Below are 19,323 nucleotides of genomic sequence, written 5' to 3'. Positions count from 1 at the left end.
GAAGCTGTTATTCTAAGATTCTGAACGTGGCACAATGTAAATAATAGTAATTAATAGTAAATAATAATAATAATAATAATAATAATAATAATAATAATATGAAATTTAATTTTCCCTCTACATCCCACCCCCCAAGCCCAAAAAAACACATGAAGAACATTAGCTCACAGGTCAATGTGATACTTTATTCATAAACCTAGGACCATATATAATACTGTATAAATACTCTAATATAATCTACATCCTTCTGTTATTTCAATAATAATAATAATAACAATAACAACAATAATGACAAATAGAAATACAACAATAATAGAAAAAGCCACAAGATTATATTAAACAGGCTGTACAAAAATAAATAAGGTTTAGATATTCTGTACAAAAACCCCAAAACAAAACAAAACAAACAAAAAAACAAAATGAAACAAACAAACAACAAAACCTTCTTGGAAGGCACGAGAGACTTACTTATGAAGTAGTAGCAGGAGAGAAGTCCCTCACCCACCTCCAATTATGCCCTCTAACACACACACGCACAGGCACACGCACACGCGCACACACTCACACACACACACACACATGCTCCTCAGATACAGAAACCATGTTCTGTGGCCCCTCTTTACCTCCTTTATGTTCCCTTGGGATGGGATATGGCTTTGAAAAGTGTGGCAGCAATATCAACCTAAATGTGCAGCTCTAGCTAGAAGGTATTACGCAGCACCCATTGTGGTGTATGATAGCAGCTTGTGTCTAAGTGAGGTGAGATTATAGAGTGGGTTTTGGCAAGAAGACATCCATAACATATGTGCTCTGTATGCTAAAAAATAAAAAATGGATTTAGCACTAGGAGTACCACTTCTTGGTTCTTTATAAAGGTCTACTGCTTTCTAAGAAATGCAAATGATCATAGGGTCCTACAAATTTGCACCCCTAACGACTTCTAGTTAATCTGTGGATCTGAAGGAAGGCACAACTATCTGTCCAGTCCAGCTCAGACAGACAGTCAAATACAAATTCATAAACTAGAGTTTCATACACTATCATACAATCACTCACTTGAAAACACACTCGAACTCAAAGACCTACATGCATGACAACAGCTCCTAAAGCAGCAGAGGGGTCTTTGTAGTGTCCATATACTCCTCCTCCTCCTCCTCCATCTCAGCCTTGTACGAAGTTTGCTAGCTGTGTGCTCTGTACCCCATGCTGGAGGAGTGGGAGCTGTAGCACTGGATGGAGGCTGATTGCAGTCACCGTCATCAGGGGCCCTTTGGATCCCGAAAAAATACCCCCAAAAAGAAAAGAAAAAAAAAAAAAAACATCCTGCCATGTTGTACTTCAGATACAACAAGCAGGATCACAGTCATTCAAGATTGCTTTAAGTTTCAGCCAGTCATTAACAGGCACTCTGGATACACAAGTCCAGCACAGGCCGTGGGCGATCTTTTGGATCGCAGCCATCATTTGCCATGGTGCGACCATCCTGCCCTATGCAGCGCAAGGCACGTTTACGGAAGCCTCGCCCACAGGTCTTGGAGCATTCTGACCAAGGTCCCACCTGCCAGGACGGACAGGCCTGCGTGTTGCAAGGTCGAGAGGAAAGAGGACGCAGCTCTTCAGGGCAGTCTTTCGACGTTCGGCCCTGGGAATCTAGACAGAGGATATCTCTCATCTGTATCCCTTCACCACATGTCTGTGAGCATTCTGACCAAGGTCTCACCTGCCAGGACGGACAGGCCTGCATTTTGCAAGACCGAGAGGAAGGAGGACGCAGCTCTTTAGGGCAGTCTTTCGACGTTCGACCCCGGGAATCTAGACAGAGGATGTCTCTCATCTGTATCCCTTCACCACAGGTCTGTGAGCATTGGCTCCACTCACGTAGGGTCCACTCGGCGCCTCCGGCCTCTCCGATGGCATTGATGGGACGTCGACTTGAACCAGGTGTTGTGGAAGCAGGGCGTGGGGCAAAGTAACTGTACTTGATGCGTGGCCGTGGAGAGTCCCCCACTGACAACACCTGGACTGTCAGCGGCTCCGGGAGGGGAGTGAAGCTGCGCAAACGCTCTAGAACGGCTGCGGAACCACTGTAGCGCAAAAGAGCACCTCGGAAGGAGATGTCAGTCTCTAAGGTTGTAAGCTTGTAGTCGCCGTTTAGCAGGTAGGTGCCATCTTGCCGGCGGACTGCCAGGTAGCTGTTATCCTGGCGACGACCACCAGTGGATCGCTGCTTGACATCGAGGTGGGTGGCACCGGCAGGAATTGTCACTACATCCTGATAACCTGGCCTGAAAACCCAAAAAACAGACAGGTTTAGATTCCAAGCTTGAGCCATATCGGCTGTAACATAAGGGTAAAAAGGCAATTGATTTTAGGGCTGGATCATAAGGCCAAAATTTATGTCACAGTATAAGTAAATATTAATTTGGGTTGGTACGATATAATTCCAATCTCGATGTGAGCAATATAAAAGCCAAAGAAAAACTGCCAAGAACAAAATAGAAAAATAACCTAACTATCAAACATAAACCTATTGGCTCTATTAAACAACCAGTCTGTGCTACACCAATAAGAGTCCTTAGGCAAGACTCCTAACACTGTGTTGGCATTCCTGTAATACCAGTAACATTGTATATCGCTCTGAATAAAAGCGTCTGCTAAAATGCCATAAATTTAAATGTAATATTAATATTTTTAAACTAAGTTTAAAGTTGAGTACAGTAAACTGACACCAGTGCCCTGTCATGACTGTCAGTCAGAGACAGCAGTAAAAAATATTAACTAAAATATTAAAAACGGGATAAAAAGTCATATCATTGTTATTAACATCTTTATACTGCGATATATATTGCTATCGAATTATTGCCCAGCCCTAATTCATTATATGGTCATCTCTTCACCTTGCGCGCTCCAGTGATCCCGACACTTTCTTGCACGTAGATCCATCCCCACCACAGACACCGCACTTATCAAACCGTTTGTTGGACCCAATCACGCGGTCACATCCAGCCTTAACACACTGGCCTTGAACGCAAACGGAGGTGGAGTCGGGGGTGCACGGTGTCCCATCGGCCACCTGAGAGAATCAGAGAGCCATGTTTTATGGAGATCTTTATGCATGTGTATTGAATCTTTTTACATATTTGCAAGCACAGATAAATCAGCGTACCTTTGGCTTGAGTACGAAGAAGTATCCTGTTCCCTTTGCCCTGCAAACCAGCTTACAACGGTCCTTGGGGGATACACCAGCATACTTAGGCACCCACTCAACACCCTCACCCGAGCCAAAAGATACCTGGGAGGAGATGTCATTGTGGGCAAGACACTGCTCTTCACGGAAGGTTAGACCTGCACATAAGATTGAAAGCTTATGTTAGCTCCAAGCCAAATGCAGACATTGTGATGTGTTATTTATGTTTACTCTCACAATTACGCCATTAACTTAGCTTAAAGGAATATAGTGTACAACTTATTCTTAAAAGTACAGCTTCAGAATCATTGTGATGATACACTGACCTGTAACAAGGAGAACTAAGCCTTTGTCGTAGGTACTCTAGGCTTAGCACTGAAGGAACTGCACTATGTAACTTTTGTGAGAGGGTAAGAAACAGAGGCTCTGTTCTCCCTATTACAGATCATTGAAACATCACACTGATTTTGAAGTTGTAGTTCTAAGGTAAAAATATTACACATTGCAATTATTCGCGAGTGATCTCCACAAATTGTGCTTAACTGTGAAAATAATTTTTAATTGATCAACAGCCATAGTTATTCACACATATTAAGGATTGCTTACCGTTGCTGTCAGGGCAGGGTTCTGTATTGCAGGATCGGTACTGGATCCTTTTACCCTCGCAGTATTTGCCTCCATTCTTGGGCAAGGGCTTATCACAGTCCCTAAAAGAGTACTGTACACCACCACCACAGGTCCGTGAGCAATCCCCCCAAGGTCCCCAAAGCCCCCATCCTCCATTGACTGGTGTCTGAAATAACAAGAGACTAAAATTGTAATACATAGACAACAAGTGCTTAATAAGTGCTTGCAGCCTGCTAAAACTGACATCTAGTTTCTAGTAAGAATATTGCACCACATGCTGCCTGTACCTGATAACTAGCTGCTTCAGTCTTGCTCAGACATTGTCCTGCCACGCAGTAGCTGTCATGTCCACACGGTGTTCCATCAGCCCATGGAAAGTTCTTGGTTTGGCACACCAGCAGACCATTTGCAGTTGTGACGGTGCACCACAGAGCTGCACAGATTGAGCTCAGGTCTGGGCAATGCTGGGACTCCTCTCCAAATGTGAGGCGACACTGGTGGTCAGCATCATATAAGGCACCTGGCAGGGCTTGGGGTAACTGCTGAGGTTTCTGGGGCTTGTCCAGCAGACAGTGACCATGGCCATTGTCTAGGAAGGATGTGACCATCAGGGCACTGCAGGGGGACCAGGGCTGCAGCTGGTCCAGGTTGGAAAGAGTAGAGGCCATCATGTGAGAGCTCCAGTTCTCACCGTTGACACTCGCACACTGCTTTGCATCGTCATGGGGCATGTTGAACACATGACCTACAAGAAACGCAAATCAAGTTTGTGAAATAATGCTGTATGCTGTTTGTTAAGTTGTTGTAATTACACTGACAGAGCAGTCATCCTTACCAAGCTCGTGTGCTACAGTGAAGGAAGCTTGCAGTCCATCATCCTCAATAATGGAACAGCTTCGATCAGGATCACACGCTGTGCCGACATCAGCCATGCCCAATGTATCACACGAGTGAGCACCACATAAATCCTGTAAACGAATAAAATATGTGAGATCGCCCATTTGACAACAATGATTCACAACATGGACTTGCTTAAAGGAACACTACATAGTATTTTTTAATCATAATCTTAACCCTACAGCATCAGAATCATTGTGATGCTTCACTGACCCATAAGAGAGAGAACAGAGCTTCTCTGATGCTACTCCGGGCTCTACACGGCAGAAACTGCACTATGTACTTTCTGGAGGAGAGTAGGATCACTAGATAAGACTCTACCCCCTACTGGCACAGAGTGTAATTCACTTTCACAGCACTCTCCTGAAATCAAGTGTGTGGGTGTTGTTTTCAACCCTTCTCCAAAAGTGACATAGCGCAGTTTCTGCAGTGCTGAGTCTGGATTAGCAATGAAATAAGCCCTATTCTCCCTATTACAGATCAATGAAACATCACAATAATTGTGAAGCTGTATTTTTAAGGTAAACATACTACCTAATGTTCCTTTAAAACCTTAGTTTTTAAATATGTATGTACGAACTACTCCTTACTTGTCTAGTGAACAGTACTGCTGTGTCGTAATGCTCCGGGTGTCGGTCACTGGGAGGGTTGTGCTGCCTTTGCCACTGGCAGAAGTTCCTCAGGGTGAGGGCTGCATTTGTGGACACCTGAGGCCCATGTTCTTCATTGTACACCACCAGAAGCTTCACCACAGCCAGTGAGATGGAGTTATGGATGGTTGGGTGGCGGTATAGGCGAGAGGCAACTGCCATTATAGTCAGCAGATAAGGCTTCAGTTTTTCTTTATGAAACTCTACCATAGACTGATCTGCTACTATCATGATCTCCAGATAGCGTGGGGTGGATACAAAGCGGCGGGACCGATGGTGTGCTGGAAAACACAAGTATAATATACAGATTAAGCTTACATTACACACTGGAACACATTTTTTTGTGATTATGAGTGTGATGGAACATCTGGTTATATGGCCCAGTATGCTGGGTAAGACAGGACAAATATGTTATTGGTAATATCAATAAATATAAAAATAAATCCAGTTAACTAAAAAACAATAAAGCAAGAGAAAACATTTTGCACAGAACTCCTATCATCCCTCAGCTTCAGTTTCCTAAACTGAGGCTCTGTCAAGGGGGGAAACTTGGCAAGAGCCTGGCGCCATCAACAATCCTCCTGGAGAAAATATCTGTCAGTGCTGACCTACGCACGCCGTATCAGGAGGCGAGCTTACACGCCTCACCAGCTCAGACCCTCCTGCCTTCTCAGAACTCTGCCCACCCTCCTTCTCCTCGCCTTATTCCAGTTAACCCTAACCTCACTTGTCGAGCAAGTTTTAACGACTTCAAATGGGTTTCTTTTAAGACATTTCAAATGGGCTACGTGGACCTTCCAGCAGAAACTTCATACTCAGTGTCAGCTGGAGACCTGTGGCAGACTCTGAGAGCCCCTGAGCCTGCCAAATGCAGTCAGTATGCGCCAAGCGCAGCCTGGTTGTGTCTGTGTCACTGAGTTTATTGAGTTTACTGGAGGGTGGGCATAAAGCAGGCTCTCATAGTAAAAAAGTAGGTCTCCTCTAGGAGTGCAGTCTATGGACCAAGCAGCATATTTGTGATTATTATATATATATATATATATATATATATATATATATATATTTTTTTTTTTTTTTTTATTCAAAATAATGGAAAACTGGAATGTGAGTCTGATGATAAATCTCAAACTGTCAGAAATTAAAAGTCTATTAAAAACATGAATCAAAACTGTAAGGTGATTAAAGTTTTGTGTGCAATGTTTTAAGGCAAATCATTAATTTTAAATGTTTCCGTTCAGTTTTTTTTTATTTTAGAGAATTTTAGTGAGAGCTTGTTAACATTTTTAATCAATGTCATACTCTTTAAAAATGATAAAAATGTCCCCATAGCTTTGTGTAGTGGAATCTTGACGCTCAGCAGATGCCACAGTTGATGTCGTGGTGGCCAAGACGCTGATTGGTTGTACTGTAGAAGTCTTCTAATAGTAGTGCTCACTCCCTCACTTACTCCCTCACATTTAACAAACTTCTACTATTCGTTTTCACCAGTGACACTGTCCCCGTTTTACTTCTTCCCTTTTTTTTATTAGCTTTCATTTTATTACTCGTTTTCCTCCTTCCTAACTGAGCCCTTATGTCATGAATGACCAGAATTTGAAACAAGTTTACCTTGAGAGCCTCCGGAGCCGCTCTCCGAGTTGGAGCGGGTTCCCTGAAGCTCGGGGACCTTCTCCTCCTCCTCATTGACTCCGCATTTGGGGACGGCAACTCCCTCTCTGCTCCGGCGACGGATGAGATGCAGGTCCCGGTGCGTGGCGTTGGCTCCGGCTGGCTGGATAAAGTATTCTTCGCTTCCGAAGTAGAAGGCGCCTCGGAACCCGTCGCAGGCGTTGAGGGCGGCGGCGGAGTCGGGCTCTCCGCGCACGGTTCCTGAGTAGAAGCAGCGCTGCAGATCCGCGTCGTGCGCCGCCCCGGGCTCCTCCGCTCCGCCCAGTTCGCGGAAGACGAAGCCGGGTGCGAGGAAGTTGCGGTCGGGTTCCAGCTCCAGCACCGCGCGCTTCCCGAACACCATGAGCCCGAGAACCAGCTGCTCAGTCTCGGAGTCGGTGTGGGTCTCGCTCGCGCTGAGCAGCTCCGGGACCACGGTGGTCTCCTCCCACGCGCCCCGCGCCACGGCAACGCATGCGGCAGTGAGGAGCACACTAAAAAAACCCGGCATATTCCTCCGTTAGAAACCTGGATTAAAAACAACGCGAGGACAAATTCTGAAAAATGCAAAAGTGCAGCGCTGACAAAGGACAACTTTTAGGGAACCTCGACGGTCTCGGGCAGAAGGGAAAAGTCCAGTGTCTATAAAAATGTCCAGATGTGCTGAAAAACTAAGACTCAGCCTGATAATGATTTTTAAAGCAGCTAAAAAGGAAAGAAAATCCAGTGGCAGCTCGAGTACAGATCACAAAGTGTTCAGAAAAATAAATAAAGCAGTAGCTTCTAGTTTTTTAACACGAGAATCAAAGCGTGTTTCAGCTCTGAGCAGGAGACTCTCTAAAGTGAGGTTTTTGCTGTAATTCCCTCTGAGGCGGACACCAGCTCCGTGTCTCCTCCGCTCTACTCGTCTCCGTTTCTCTCCGCGTGCTGCTCCCGGCTCTGTTATTTAAGCCCCCCGACCGGGACCACCCCTTCCTGCAGCCACTTTGATCACACAGCCGCGTACGCAACCCTGGAGCCCCGCCACCGCCATTAATCACCTCTCTCTTTCTTGCTCACTCTCCCCCTCACTTTTTTAACCCTTCAGAGAGACCCTCACTCTCCCTCTGTGCACCTCATACACTAACGCCTCTACACTGAGATTATTTTAGAAATCTTATAACGTAGAATTACCTTAACGGTCTTATGGATTTTTTCTAAGGCTGTGGGCTACATAGTCTATATTTAACAGCTCTATCTATCTATCTATCTATCTATCTATCTAGTTGTCAGTGTTAAAAACATGAGTTGTTATAATCAACTCATTACCTTTTATTTATGGTGGTGTGGAAAGTCTAAAGCATGTTAATTCTGGTGAAATTCAAGGTTTAAATTAAATTAAAATGTATTTATTTCTTGTATTCTTTATTTGAACCTCCTTAACATGTCCATGTGGCAAATGTATATATGCTAGTGTGAAATAAGCAGCCAGATTCATGTCTAAGCATCTCTACTTTGAAACTGCAGTGTTCCTAAGACGGCCAGGGTTTCTGAAATCGTAAACTTAAGGAACCAATCCTGTCAATCTATGGGGTTTGACCACTCCAAGCTGCAAATACGGAAGGCGGAGGGTTAAATGGACTTAAAGGCAGTAACTAACTGCATGTGTTTTTAATAACTTGTAAATATGTAACTTTAATGAAAACTGTTTTAGGGTTAAACAGCGAACGGAGGGGGACTTTAATAATTTACACTGACCACTCCCCATTTACGAAATGACTTCACACACTGTGGCCACTGCTTTGAAACTGGTTTAGAAAGGAGAGCTGATACCAGGATACTGTAGCCTCCTTTAACCGAGGAAGCTATTCTTGAGATGTGATAATGGAGACTGATTCAATTAGGCAGTGAATGAAATATTTCTGTGGGATGACCTTGAAGTGAAAAGCTTGGAAGGGGAACCGGGGACATGCTGTTCACAAACAGCCAAAAACAGGCCTGCCCTGAATGGAACATACAGAGAGCAATCAGTGAGGTGTGGACATGTGTTCAGCATTAAGTTCTAAAGCTGAGATGAGAAGACCACCACAGTCTCTAGAGACAACTGATTAAAAATTTGGAAACCGGTGGAAATGCTTTAACGAACTGTACAAAACCTATAATAAATAACAAAACATTGGTTTCCTTATAAATCAATTAATCAGTGTCTGTACAGAAGAATCAGGTTCCTTAAAGTGTTAATTACGTATTAAAAGTCGAAATAAGAGGCGTTTGGAAACACAAATTCAACTTTTGGAAGCTCTAGCTGAACTCCGTATGTTTGAAAAGTTCCAGTCCACCTTAAATTCAAGAACGCAATCGTTTATTTTGTCTGGAAGATACGGCAGTGTCCACAAGATGGCGCACAGTGATCATATAAAAATCTCTGGTCGCGAACGCCTCAGTTTGACTCTTTTAACTGTGATTTTAAAGGGCTTGTATACATGTATACATATACTGTAAATGAACTTAATTTAATAATACACCAAACGCTTTGACCGAAGGAGCTATTGTAGGGTCCAAAACCTACCACAAAATATTCACGTATTCCTTAATGAATGCAAAAACAGGACCAATCCATTTTTCTTCATAAATCCTTTGCTTTCTTGTGGAAACAGTCATCAGGCCTCGGTATATCTTTGGGATATGAATCCCAATAAACTGAATGAATTGAAAATTAATTTCAAAATATGTGGCCCAATAATCTTATTATATTTACTGTTAATGTTAATCTTATAGTATATTAAACCAATGTCACAAGAGATAAATACCATTATTTTACATCTATGTATTGTCCCCCAAAAAGCCAATCATCAGCCAATTTTAATTTAACAAAAAAGGGAACCATTTTAGATGAAGTTTAAAGTTTAACTGTGTTTATGTAAAGATATATTACAAATGCTAGTGACTGTAGTGACATATACTTTCCAACAGATGGCGCAACAAGCTCACATATATCTACACAATTTTACTGTGGTCGCTTAATGCAGTTATTTGTGATCTTATATATATACGTTAATTTGTGAATTTGTGATCTTATATATATACGTTAGAAGCAGCATAAACAGTTGATAATTCTAGAAGTGAATCTACATTAGAAACCTCTGTATTATTGTTTAATTAATAATAACCCCTATTCTGGGTTGAACTGTTGGGCACGAGGCTTGAAGATGGCACCAGTTCATCATAGGGCATCACAAACACTCTCTCTCTCTCTCTCTCTCTCTCTCTCTCTCTCTCTCTCTCTCTCTCTCACACACACACACACACACACACACACACACACACAAAACCAAAGACATATTTGAATAGCAAACCTACCTGCCAGAATGATTTTGTAGATTGTGGGAGGAAACCAGAGCACCTGGAGGAAACACACACAGATACTGGGACTACATACTCAACGCCTGACACAAGAGGAGCAAATAAAAATAATGTTCATAAATAGGAAGCTCTCTGGCACATGTAGATGGCTTCGTTGGAGGTGAGCAACAACCCCTAAATCTTGAGGTTTTGATCTCATCATCTGGAAGGTGGAAGCTACATTGTATGTTCTCGTTGGCGTCTCAGTAGAAAATATTACTCATTTGGTGATCAAGGGCAGTTTCAGGTCACAGAACTGCTGTTGGCTGGATATCTCATGGAATTAGGCTGTAACTCACCATTTCACTCACTCACATACATATGCACTCTCCCACGGTTTCCGAACTGCACCACAAGGGACACTATTTCCCACATACAAACTTCCATTTCAGCAATGCTTTACTAACAGGTGTTATCCAGGTCTTCACATCAAAGACAACTTGTTGCGGTGTTTAACCATTTTCAAACTTCATTGGGAACCCAGGGCAATGCTTTTGCCAAAACAGTGTGATTTATTGACTTATTGTTTTAATGATGCTTGTGCTAAAAACTATTAAAATTAACAGCAATTGTTATGAGAATTTAATGAAGGCGCTTCATTGTCTGTAACTGCTTATCCAATTCAGGGTCTATCTAGAATCCTATCTAGGAGCATGCCTTCACACAGGAGCCTATCTAGAATCACTGGGCGCAAGGCAGGAACGCACCCTCGAGGGGGCGCCAGTCCTTCACAGGGCAACACATTTACTCACAAACTCACCCCTATGGACACTTTTGAGTCGCCAATCTACCTACCAATGTGTGTTTTTGGATTGTGGGAGGAAACCGGAGCACCCGGAGGAAACCCACACAGACACAGGGAGAACACACCACACTACTCACAGACAGTCACCTGGAGCAGGACTTGAACCCACAACCTCCAAGTGGAGTCACTGGAGTGACTGTGACATTGTCTGCTGCGCCACCATGGCGCCCTGTACGATAACAGAGATCAATTTTTAGTTAAATTGTACAAGAAATAAAAAAACATTGACAGAACTAATGGAGGAAACGTGGATGTTTTCTGTTATGTTTTCATAACAGCACTGTTGTTTAATAGAAAAAAAAAAATAAAACAACCAAATCCGGAGTTGAAATGAGAGTTTTATAACCAATATATAAACCTAATGTTACTGAATTAAACATAACAAAACGTACCATTGAGGGTCTAACCACAGCGGCAGTGAAAAGTGCCACCACAGTGACTCCCACAGTTTTTCTGAGAGTGCATGAATGTCATAGTAAAAAAGTGACAATGATCTAACAGACACAAAGTGAGTGAACTTGGGACAGGGTGGGCTTGTGAATGCTTCAAATGAATAATAAACTCCAGATAAATTTCACTGACCACCATTGTTATGAAGTGTAAACCTTATGGGTAGTCACACTTAACGCATAAACATCTGATCACAATTATTTTAGCTGATTTTCATTATTGAAGTAATTTCTCCAGTCATTCTTCTTCATATTATAAAATAGTACTTTGACACCCTTGTAGCCTGCATGGATCAAAGATTCTGTACTAAACCATTTTAAAACCTAAATGGATATTATAAATGGATACCTTCAGGAACTGTTTTTTCAGCTCATATCAGATGCACTTTATTTAAATGAATACAAACATATGAATAAATATTGTTTTTTTTTTTCTTTGGTGGTTCAAACAATTGGTAGTTCATTGAAGCTGACCTCGATAACTGTTCTTAGTTGTTAGGTTTCAAAAATATTATTTTTTTCCGAACAACAAAATGATACTTATTAATGATTATAGGACAATGTTGAGTAGTTTGTTTACTTGATGCTGATTAATAATATTATTAAGCGGACAATGGTGAATTTATTTAAGCGGTAGCTGTCCTCTGTTAGGTTTTATTGATCATAAAAAAGCAAGACAGTAATCAGCTTGGACTGTTATTGTCAGTCCATCCATCCATCTTTTGTCATGTTTTCATTCTGATCAGTGTTGCAGTGACTCCGGAGCCTATGTAGAAAAATAAGGCACAAAGCAGGTACACAACTTGGGCAGCCAATATATTTAATATCAAAAATCAATTAAGCTATACCTCTTCTGAGTATATAATTTTAATGCTGACAGTGGTAAATCTGTGGAACATCTGGAAAAAAAGTATTTAGAGACTTTTTGACTCTTTGCATCTTGTATGTAATTCTGAACAAAATCTAATCTCAAGGATGGTGTAAAACAATATTGTTTGAATAACCAGCTTGTGTAATAATTTTAAATGAGCTCTTAGAGGCAGTTAAACTATTAAGACATCTGGTTCCTATCGCTACAATTCAGAACCGTTGTGTTCTGACAACCCTAAGATCCCCTCCAATGAAAGGTAAGTGTGGTGATTTTTGTGTGACAAAACAAATCAGTCATAAAATAAGCAGTCAACACCATGGCTGAGCATCTCCACTTTGATACCAAGGATTCATACAGCCAGAGTTTCTTATGTCATAAAAGAACAGATACAGTGAACATGTGGTGGGATTATTGAGCTGCAGTGACAGAGGCTGATTAGATAAAAGTGGGAACTAATTGTACATGCATAGAGATTTGTGCACTGAATGAAAGGCCTAGTGTTACATCTAAGCCACTTCTAAGGCATTATGGGATTATTTTTTCTGAGAAATACCTAGCTTGATATATAGCTTGATAAACAGAGATGTGTTTTAGGAGTATAATCAGTGATAAAATGATTAATCATTAATCATAGGTGGGAGCTTAATTATTAAATTCTAAAAAAATTCGAACATATATTTAAACATGTTCTGGATGGCATGGTGGTGGTTGTGGGTTCGAGCCCCACTCTGGGTGACTGTCTGTGAGGAATTCGGTGTGTTCTCCTTGTGTCTGCATGGATTTCCTCCCACGGTCCAAAAACACACGTTGGTAGGTGGACTGGCGACTCAAATGTGTGCCTAGGTGTGAGTGTGTGTCTCCTTGTGAAGGACTGGCGCCACCTCCAGGGTGTATTCCCACCTTGTGCCCAGTGATTCCGGGTAGGCTCTGGGCCCACCGTGACCCTGAACTGGATAAATAGTTACAGACAATGAATGAATGGCTAAACATGTTCTCAATTAAAGATTTGTTTGCTGGCAATGAGTGTAAATGTGATGAACAGAGTCATGTCAATGTTAAGTCTGTCTTGACAGATGATGACAAACACCACAGAAGTCAGAATGTAAATATATATATATATATATATATATAGATGTTTTAATATACATATTCTGAAGATGACTAGAAAACAAAAAACACTAATTTCTTAAAAAGGAAATATTCTGCTCAGTCATATTCATATTCATATCCTAGTTAAATATTACTTATGATACAAAAAAAAGACAATAAATAAATTCATCATGTTTCTTTTTTCACATACCAGTTGAACAAACAATAAATTATCATTTCAGTGCTGTGTTTTTTTTTTTTTTGTCGTTCAGCAAAGGGTTTTTTTTTCCCATGGCGAGAGTCAGACAGTACTGGATACATGTAAGATGAGCTTAAAACTCTGCTCCTCAGGGCTGAAGTTCATTAAATTTTTAAGACATGTAGTTAGTGGCCCAAATTTTACAGTATATTCATGAGTGAATTTTACTGTATGTCCCAACATTTAAAGCCACCCCTTATTATTTGTGTACTCAACTACAGTAAGGTGCATCTGTTGTGAACATGTACTTGTACGCACAACACTTGTAGATGAGTCTTTGTACACCATGCTCAATGGCAAGTGTCAGCCATATTGTTTTTTTGGGCTATGGAACAGGGCAGTTGCGGCCTCTGAAATGTTGGAGTGGCAGAACCTGACCTCACTATTGCACTTGCTCCAGATCCTCAAATAAGCAGACTGGCAATGTAACTAATGGGGAGGAAATATGCACTAATAACTTAAATCCACAGACTTTTGACCATATAGTGTGTCTTAAGTGATCTTTAACATGCTATATGGTGTTGAAAGTCAATGTACTTCAACCCTGTAGCAGACAGAAATGTGTATTTGCTGTATTTATTTGTGTATGTGCTTGTTGATGTGTGTTAACATAGATCACCTGTCTGAAAAGTGGTGTTTATACACATTTTTGAAACTGTATTAATTAATTTAACTTTTTTCTGTTCAGTACAAATATATACTGGATGTCAATGTTATATATTGCTGTGTGAAGGCATGTTCAACTGGGACATGTTCTTTAAAGGAATAGACCAGCATTTTTAAATTTAACTTTGTACATTGATTCTCTATTACACCATTGTTTTCCACAAAAATGAGTTTCCGTTTGTTTCCTTGAACTAAATGCAACATTCTTTGTATCATGTTTTCTTCTGCTCATTACATGGATGGATGTGGTATAACCAAGAAATTAATTCATAATTTCCTGAAAGTAGGTCCAACACTTGCCCCAGTCTGGAGCCCCTCAGGTCCCATCTAAATCTACACATACCGATGCATCAGATACATTATATTGACAAATGTATTGGGACACCAATATATTACAAATCACAGCGCTTTTATTACTACATCCCATTCTAAATCTATAAGCATTAATATGGAGTTGGTCCCAATTTTGAATCCATAACAACTTCCACTCTTCTTCGTAAACTTTCTACAAGATTTTGGCATTTGTCTGTGAATTTGGCAAAATGCTGTCAGGCAGATAACAGTCTCTTGGTATTTGCCAAACCTAGACTCATCCATCAGTCTGCCAGACAGAGGAGCATGATTCGCCACTCCACAGAACATGTTTTTACTGCTACATAGCACAATGGCAGCATATTTTACACCACCTTACACGACCCTTGGTATTGTATTTGGTGATGTAAGTTTTGCATGCAGCTGCTAAGACATGGCAACCATGACATGAAGGTCCTGGCGCACCGTTTTTGTGTTGATGTTAATGCCAGAGGAGATTTGGAAATCTGCAGTTATTGAGTCAGCAGATCGTTGATAACTTTTACACATATTATAACTTTCTGTGGTCTGCCACTTAGATTCTGAGTTACTGTGGTTCCTAGATGCCGCCATTTTAAAATAATATCACTCACAGTTGATTGTGGAATATTTAGGAGGGAAGAAATCTCACAAACTGATTTTTTGGAACTGTGGCATCCTATTTAGAATACCACACCCGAATGTAGTGAGCTTTTCAGAACAACACATTCTTTCACATACAGTATGTTGGTTAAGGCAGACTGCATGGCTACGGGCTGGATTTTATACACCCGTGGCAATGAAATGAAACTAAACACCCACATTCAATTATTATAAGGCATGTCCCAATACATTTGCCCATAGTGCATTTATTTTACAATCACTGGAGGATTACTTTAACTTGAACAAGTGTCCAGAGTTGTACATTACAAAGTGTGAACAGGGGAATGAGGGGAGTGATTCCTCTCTTTTTGCTAAAAGAATCCATATAAAAAGAAGGGACCCAAACACATATAGAAACAAATGTAAAAACATGAAGGGCAACAGACCTCAAACTTAAATGTGAAAAATCTGCCCTTATGGTTTTAAAGTTACAAAAAATCAAATCACCAAGCAATTCAGGGAATGTGCTGGACATAAACATAAGAAAATAATAACAGATATTTGTCACAAATACACTCCAATGGTCTTATTTGCAAGCTTCTATTTTTAGACGTTTTGCAACTTTGTGAGATTTGTCAAACTCTAAAGCAAGAGTAGTCTTACTACAGTCTCAAGCAGGAATAGCTCTATTTATCTGCAGTCCTTAATGTTTACCTGAAATTTCATTTAGGTTTGTCTTGCTGGATTACTGTTCAGACCTGACCTGCTGATGAACATATACTGAGTGGCTGGACAAAGAACTGTGGTCATCAGGAGAGGAGTGGCTACATATCAGTGAATCTAGACTGTACATGAAGTCACTGTTTTGCATTAGAGGCCAAGACTGATGCTCGTTGTCGAAGGTCACTGTCAGAATACAAGCTGATTCAGGTAAGAAACAGCATCAGAACAGTCACTACTGCTAAAGAACCTCGCATGGTTCTGCTCCACAAAATTCTATGTGCCTTAATCTGTCTGTCTTCCCTTTGAGACCTTCCACTAAGGTCAGGAAAGAAGAAGCACATGTGCATGAGAGCAAGCTTTCCCAGGTCCATCTTCTTGGAGGTTCTTCAGCACCTTTTAATCAGGCAGTGTTTAAAAGCAGGAGGTCTTGCTCCGAGAGAACACCCCTTGTTTAGCTTGCCCTGAGGGTCCTTGCACTGAACTGTACGACTTTGCCAGCCTGTGTCACAAGTCCTGGAGCAAGTCATCCATGACCCAGTCACCCACTGAGGCCCTGGTGGGGTCGTTGTTGGAGGTTCATTTGTGGAAGGCAAGTCCGTGGTCATGGTCAACACCTCGGATGAGGACAACGCTGCTGCAGTGGCGAAAAACACAGAAGAGGTCCGAGGTGGAAGAGGTGTCTTGCGTGGCATGAAGAAGCTGTAGCGTATGTCTAGAGGCTTCTTGGCATCGGTTGCTAGCACCTGCACCACCAGGTTCTCTCTGAGAGCCCCCAGCCCCATGCTGTAGAGAGCGTCATCGTGCTGGCTCCAGCCACTGTAGTTGAACATAGTGCCGTTTAAGGGAATGACAGTTTCTGAGGTGGAGATCATGAACTTGCCGTTGAGGAGGTATTCCCCTCCAGGTCGGCGCAGAGCTAGGTAGGCTGTGAAGCGAGTCTGGCCTTTTGGCTTGTACTGGCGAATTTTGATGTGTGTTGAACCCTCTGGAATCTTCACAACATCAGTGTAGCCCTTACTGCAAGTGGAAAAAGGTGGAGAGAAATGTGGTTAGCATACTGGATTCATACTTTGAATATGTGTAACTACACTGAACGATCACCGGATGAGAAACACCTACTTATCTCTACATTCACTGTCCATTTTATCAGCTCAAGTGATCATACAGGAGCACCTACACCTTGTTTTTCAATGGTCAGGACCACCACAGAACAGGTATGATTTGGATGGTGGATCATTCTCAGCGCTACAGTAACACTGATGAGGTGGTGATGTGTTATGTGTGTGTTATGCTGTATTAGTGTGTTTATGCTGAGTGGATCAGACACTGTGGTGGTCCTGTGGTGGTCCTGAGCATTGAAGAATGTGGTTCTTTATTTTGAGTAAGAAAATATGCAGAGAGACAGGTGGATTACCGTCTGTAATTGTAGAACTCCAACATGCTCCTGTCAGTGGAGTGCTTGGTCAGTGGAGCCAATAAAATGAACAGTGAATGTAGATTCAAGGGAGGTGTTCCTAATCCAGTGATCATTCAGTTTTCATAATTGCATATAAAGTGTTTTTGCGTATAACAGTAATTCCATATATATATATATATATATATATATATATATATATATATAAATATATATATATATATATATAAACCCATGAAAATTAAGCATTAATACGCTAGGTTTCAAAAACGCTAACATCGAAATCACCATCTTCAAATCATCTAAACTGAAACTTACACATACTTTCAGATAAAATATTATCCCCAAAAACAGAACAAATCCTGATGGAATAAATTCCATCCTCGCTGGAATTCAAAACAAATGCAGTGACGAACAAAACTCACTTTCCATTTACAATCTACTAGTTTTAGGCCATTTTAAATACTATGCAACAGTGACCATAAAATTACACAAGAAACATTTAAAAACCTATTTATACACTAGTACACTGTTGAGCTGTTTTGTGAGTTTTCTAAGCCAGCTGTACTCTGTGAAACACTTCAGCAGGTCTCAGCCATGGTCTTGGAAAACCACTGCTCAGACATTTTAATGTTTTCTCTGTGCTAACAACACAGACCTCATGGGGCACCTCTCCTCTCTGCTGCCAGTTTACACTCTATAAATAATACAGTCTTTAAATAACTATAAATAGTTGTGCTGCTGGGCTACACGATGGCAGTTGCAGTTACACTGTTCCAGGGATCTGGAGGTTGTGGGTTCAAGTCCCGCTCTGGGTGACTGTTCTCCCTGTGGTGTGTTCTCCCTGTGTCCGTGCGGGTTTCTGCCGGGTGCTCCGGTTTCCTCCCACAGTCCAAAAACACAATGGTAGGTGGATTGGTGACTCAAAGGTGTCCATAGGTGTGTGTGTGTATCGCTCCTGTGAAGGACTGGCACCCCCTCCAGGGTGTTTTCCTGCCTTGTATCTAATGATTCCAGGTAGGCTCCGGACCCACCACGACCCTGAACTGGATAAGCAATTACAGACAATGAGTAAATGAATGGTGCTGCTTTTTAGGAGGATAGCAGTAGTTACCTGTTAATGTGAAGCATAAAAAAAGAGGTTTCATAAAGCATTCCATAATAAGGGCAATGATTCTGTTTAGTTCTATAAAACCATTTATAATGTGACATTTTTCTTTGCTTGGTGCAATGGTGTGAAAAACAAACTTTGCTTCTAGATACTCTTCTTAATCGTATGGATTTGATTTAACCTAATGCAGTATTTATTAAATGCAGTAAAATTAGGTATTGAATGATAACCTCTGTTTAGATAAGCTTTTTCAGTCTCATTATCTCAGGTCCCAAAAACATCTGCAAAGTACTATAGCACAAAACTGTTCCTTCTATTGTTATGATGTCCAGCTTGTAACAATAGAAGTACACTATTTTGGTGCCATTTTCAAAGAGGTGCTTTACTGAACCACTCTCTGTCTGAAGTACAATTTCACCATGCAAACACATCTATATGTAAATTCTTGTTCACGAAGGAAGCATTTCATTTACTAAAGAATCTTTAAAGAAAACTTTTTAAGAATTTACAAGAAGCAAAAGCTTATTCAAACATCAAACTGAGAAACACAGGCATTTTGAGCTATAGGACAGATTGCAATAAAAATCTGCCAAACTGGACTACTTGAGGTAGTG

At 41.2% G+C, this 19,323-nt stretch overlaps 2 protein-coding genes across 2 annotated transcripts in view; both read right to left on the bottom strand.

Annotated features, from left to right (window-relative positions):
• Positions 1–244: 244 nt before the first annotated feature.
• adamts1 (ADAM metallopeptidase with thrombospondin type 1 motif, 1) lies at positions 245–7,912 on the bottom strand. The gene is made up of 8 exons (XM_066660104.1): positions 6,970–7,912; positions 5,302–5,642; positions 4,650–4,782; positions 4,102–4,559; positions 3,794–3,980; positions 3,167–3,345; positions 2,898–3,073; positions 245–2,285 (listed from the first exon to the last, which is right to left on the bottom strand). The coding sequence occupies exons 1-8, from the start codon at positions 7,517–7,519 to the stop codon at positions 1,397–1,399; spliced, it is 2,913 nt and encodes a 970-aa protein (XP_066516201.1). The 5' UTR covers positions 7,520–7,912; the 3' UTR covers positions 245–1,396.
• Positions 7,913–15,681: 7,769 nt separating this feature from the next.
• The window catches only part of LOC136686371 (A disintegrin and metalloproteinase with thrombospondin motifs 5), a 33,013-nt gene continuing 29,371 nt past the window's right edge, over positions 15,682–19,323 (bottom strand). Inside the window, exon 8 of the mRNA XM_066660103.1 lies at positions 15,682–17,201. Within this exon, the coding sequence (XP_066516200.1) occupies positions 16,571–17,201 (631 nt within the window). The 3' untranslated portion in view covers positions 15,682–16,570. The remainder of the gene's footprint in view (positions 17,202–19,323) is intronic.

This window comes from Hoplias malabaricus, chromosome 2, assembly GCF_029633855.1.
Source record: "Hoplias malabaricus isolate fHopMal1 chromosome 2, fHopMal1.hap1, whole genome shotgun sequence".
Taxonomy (NCBI): Eukaryota; Metazoa; Chordata; class Actinopteri; order Characiformes; family Erythrinidae; genus Hoplias; species Hoplias malabaricus.
Note: the sequence above shows the minus strand (reverse complement) of the source record. Positions and strands in the feature narration are given on the sequence as shown.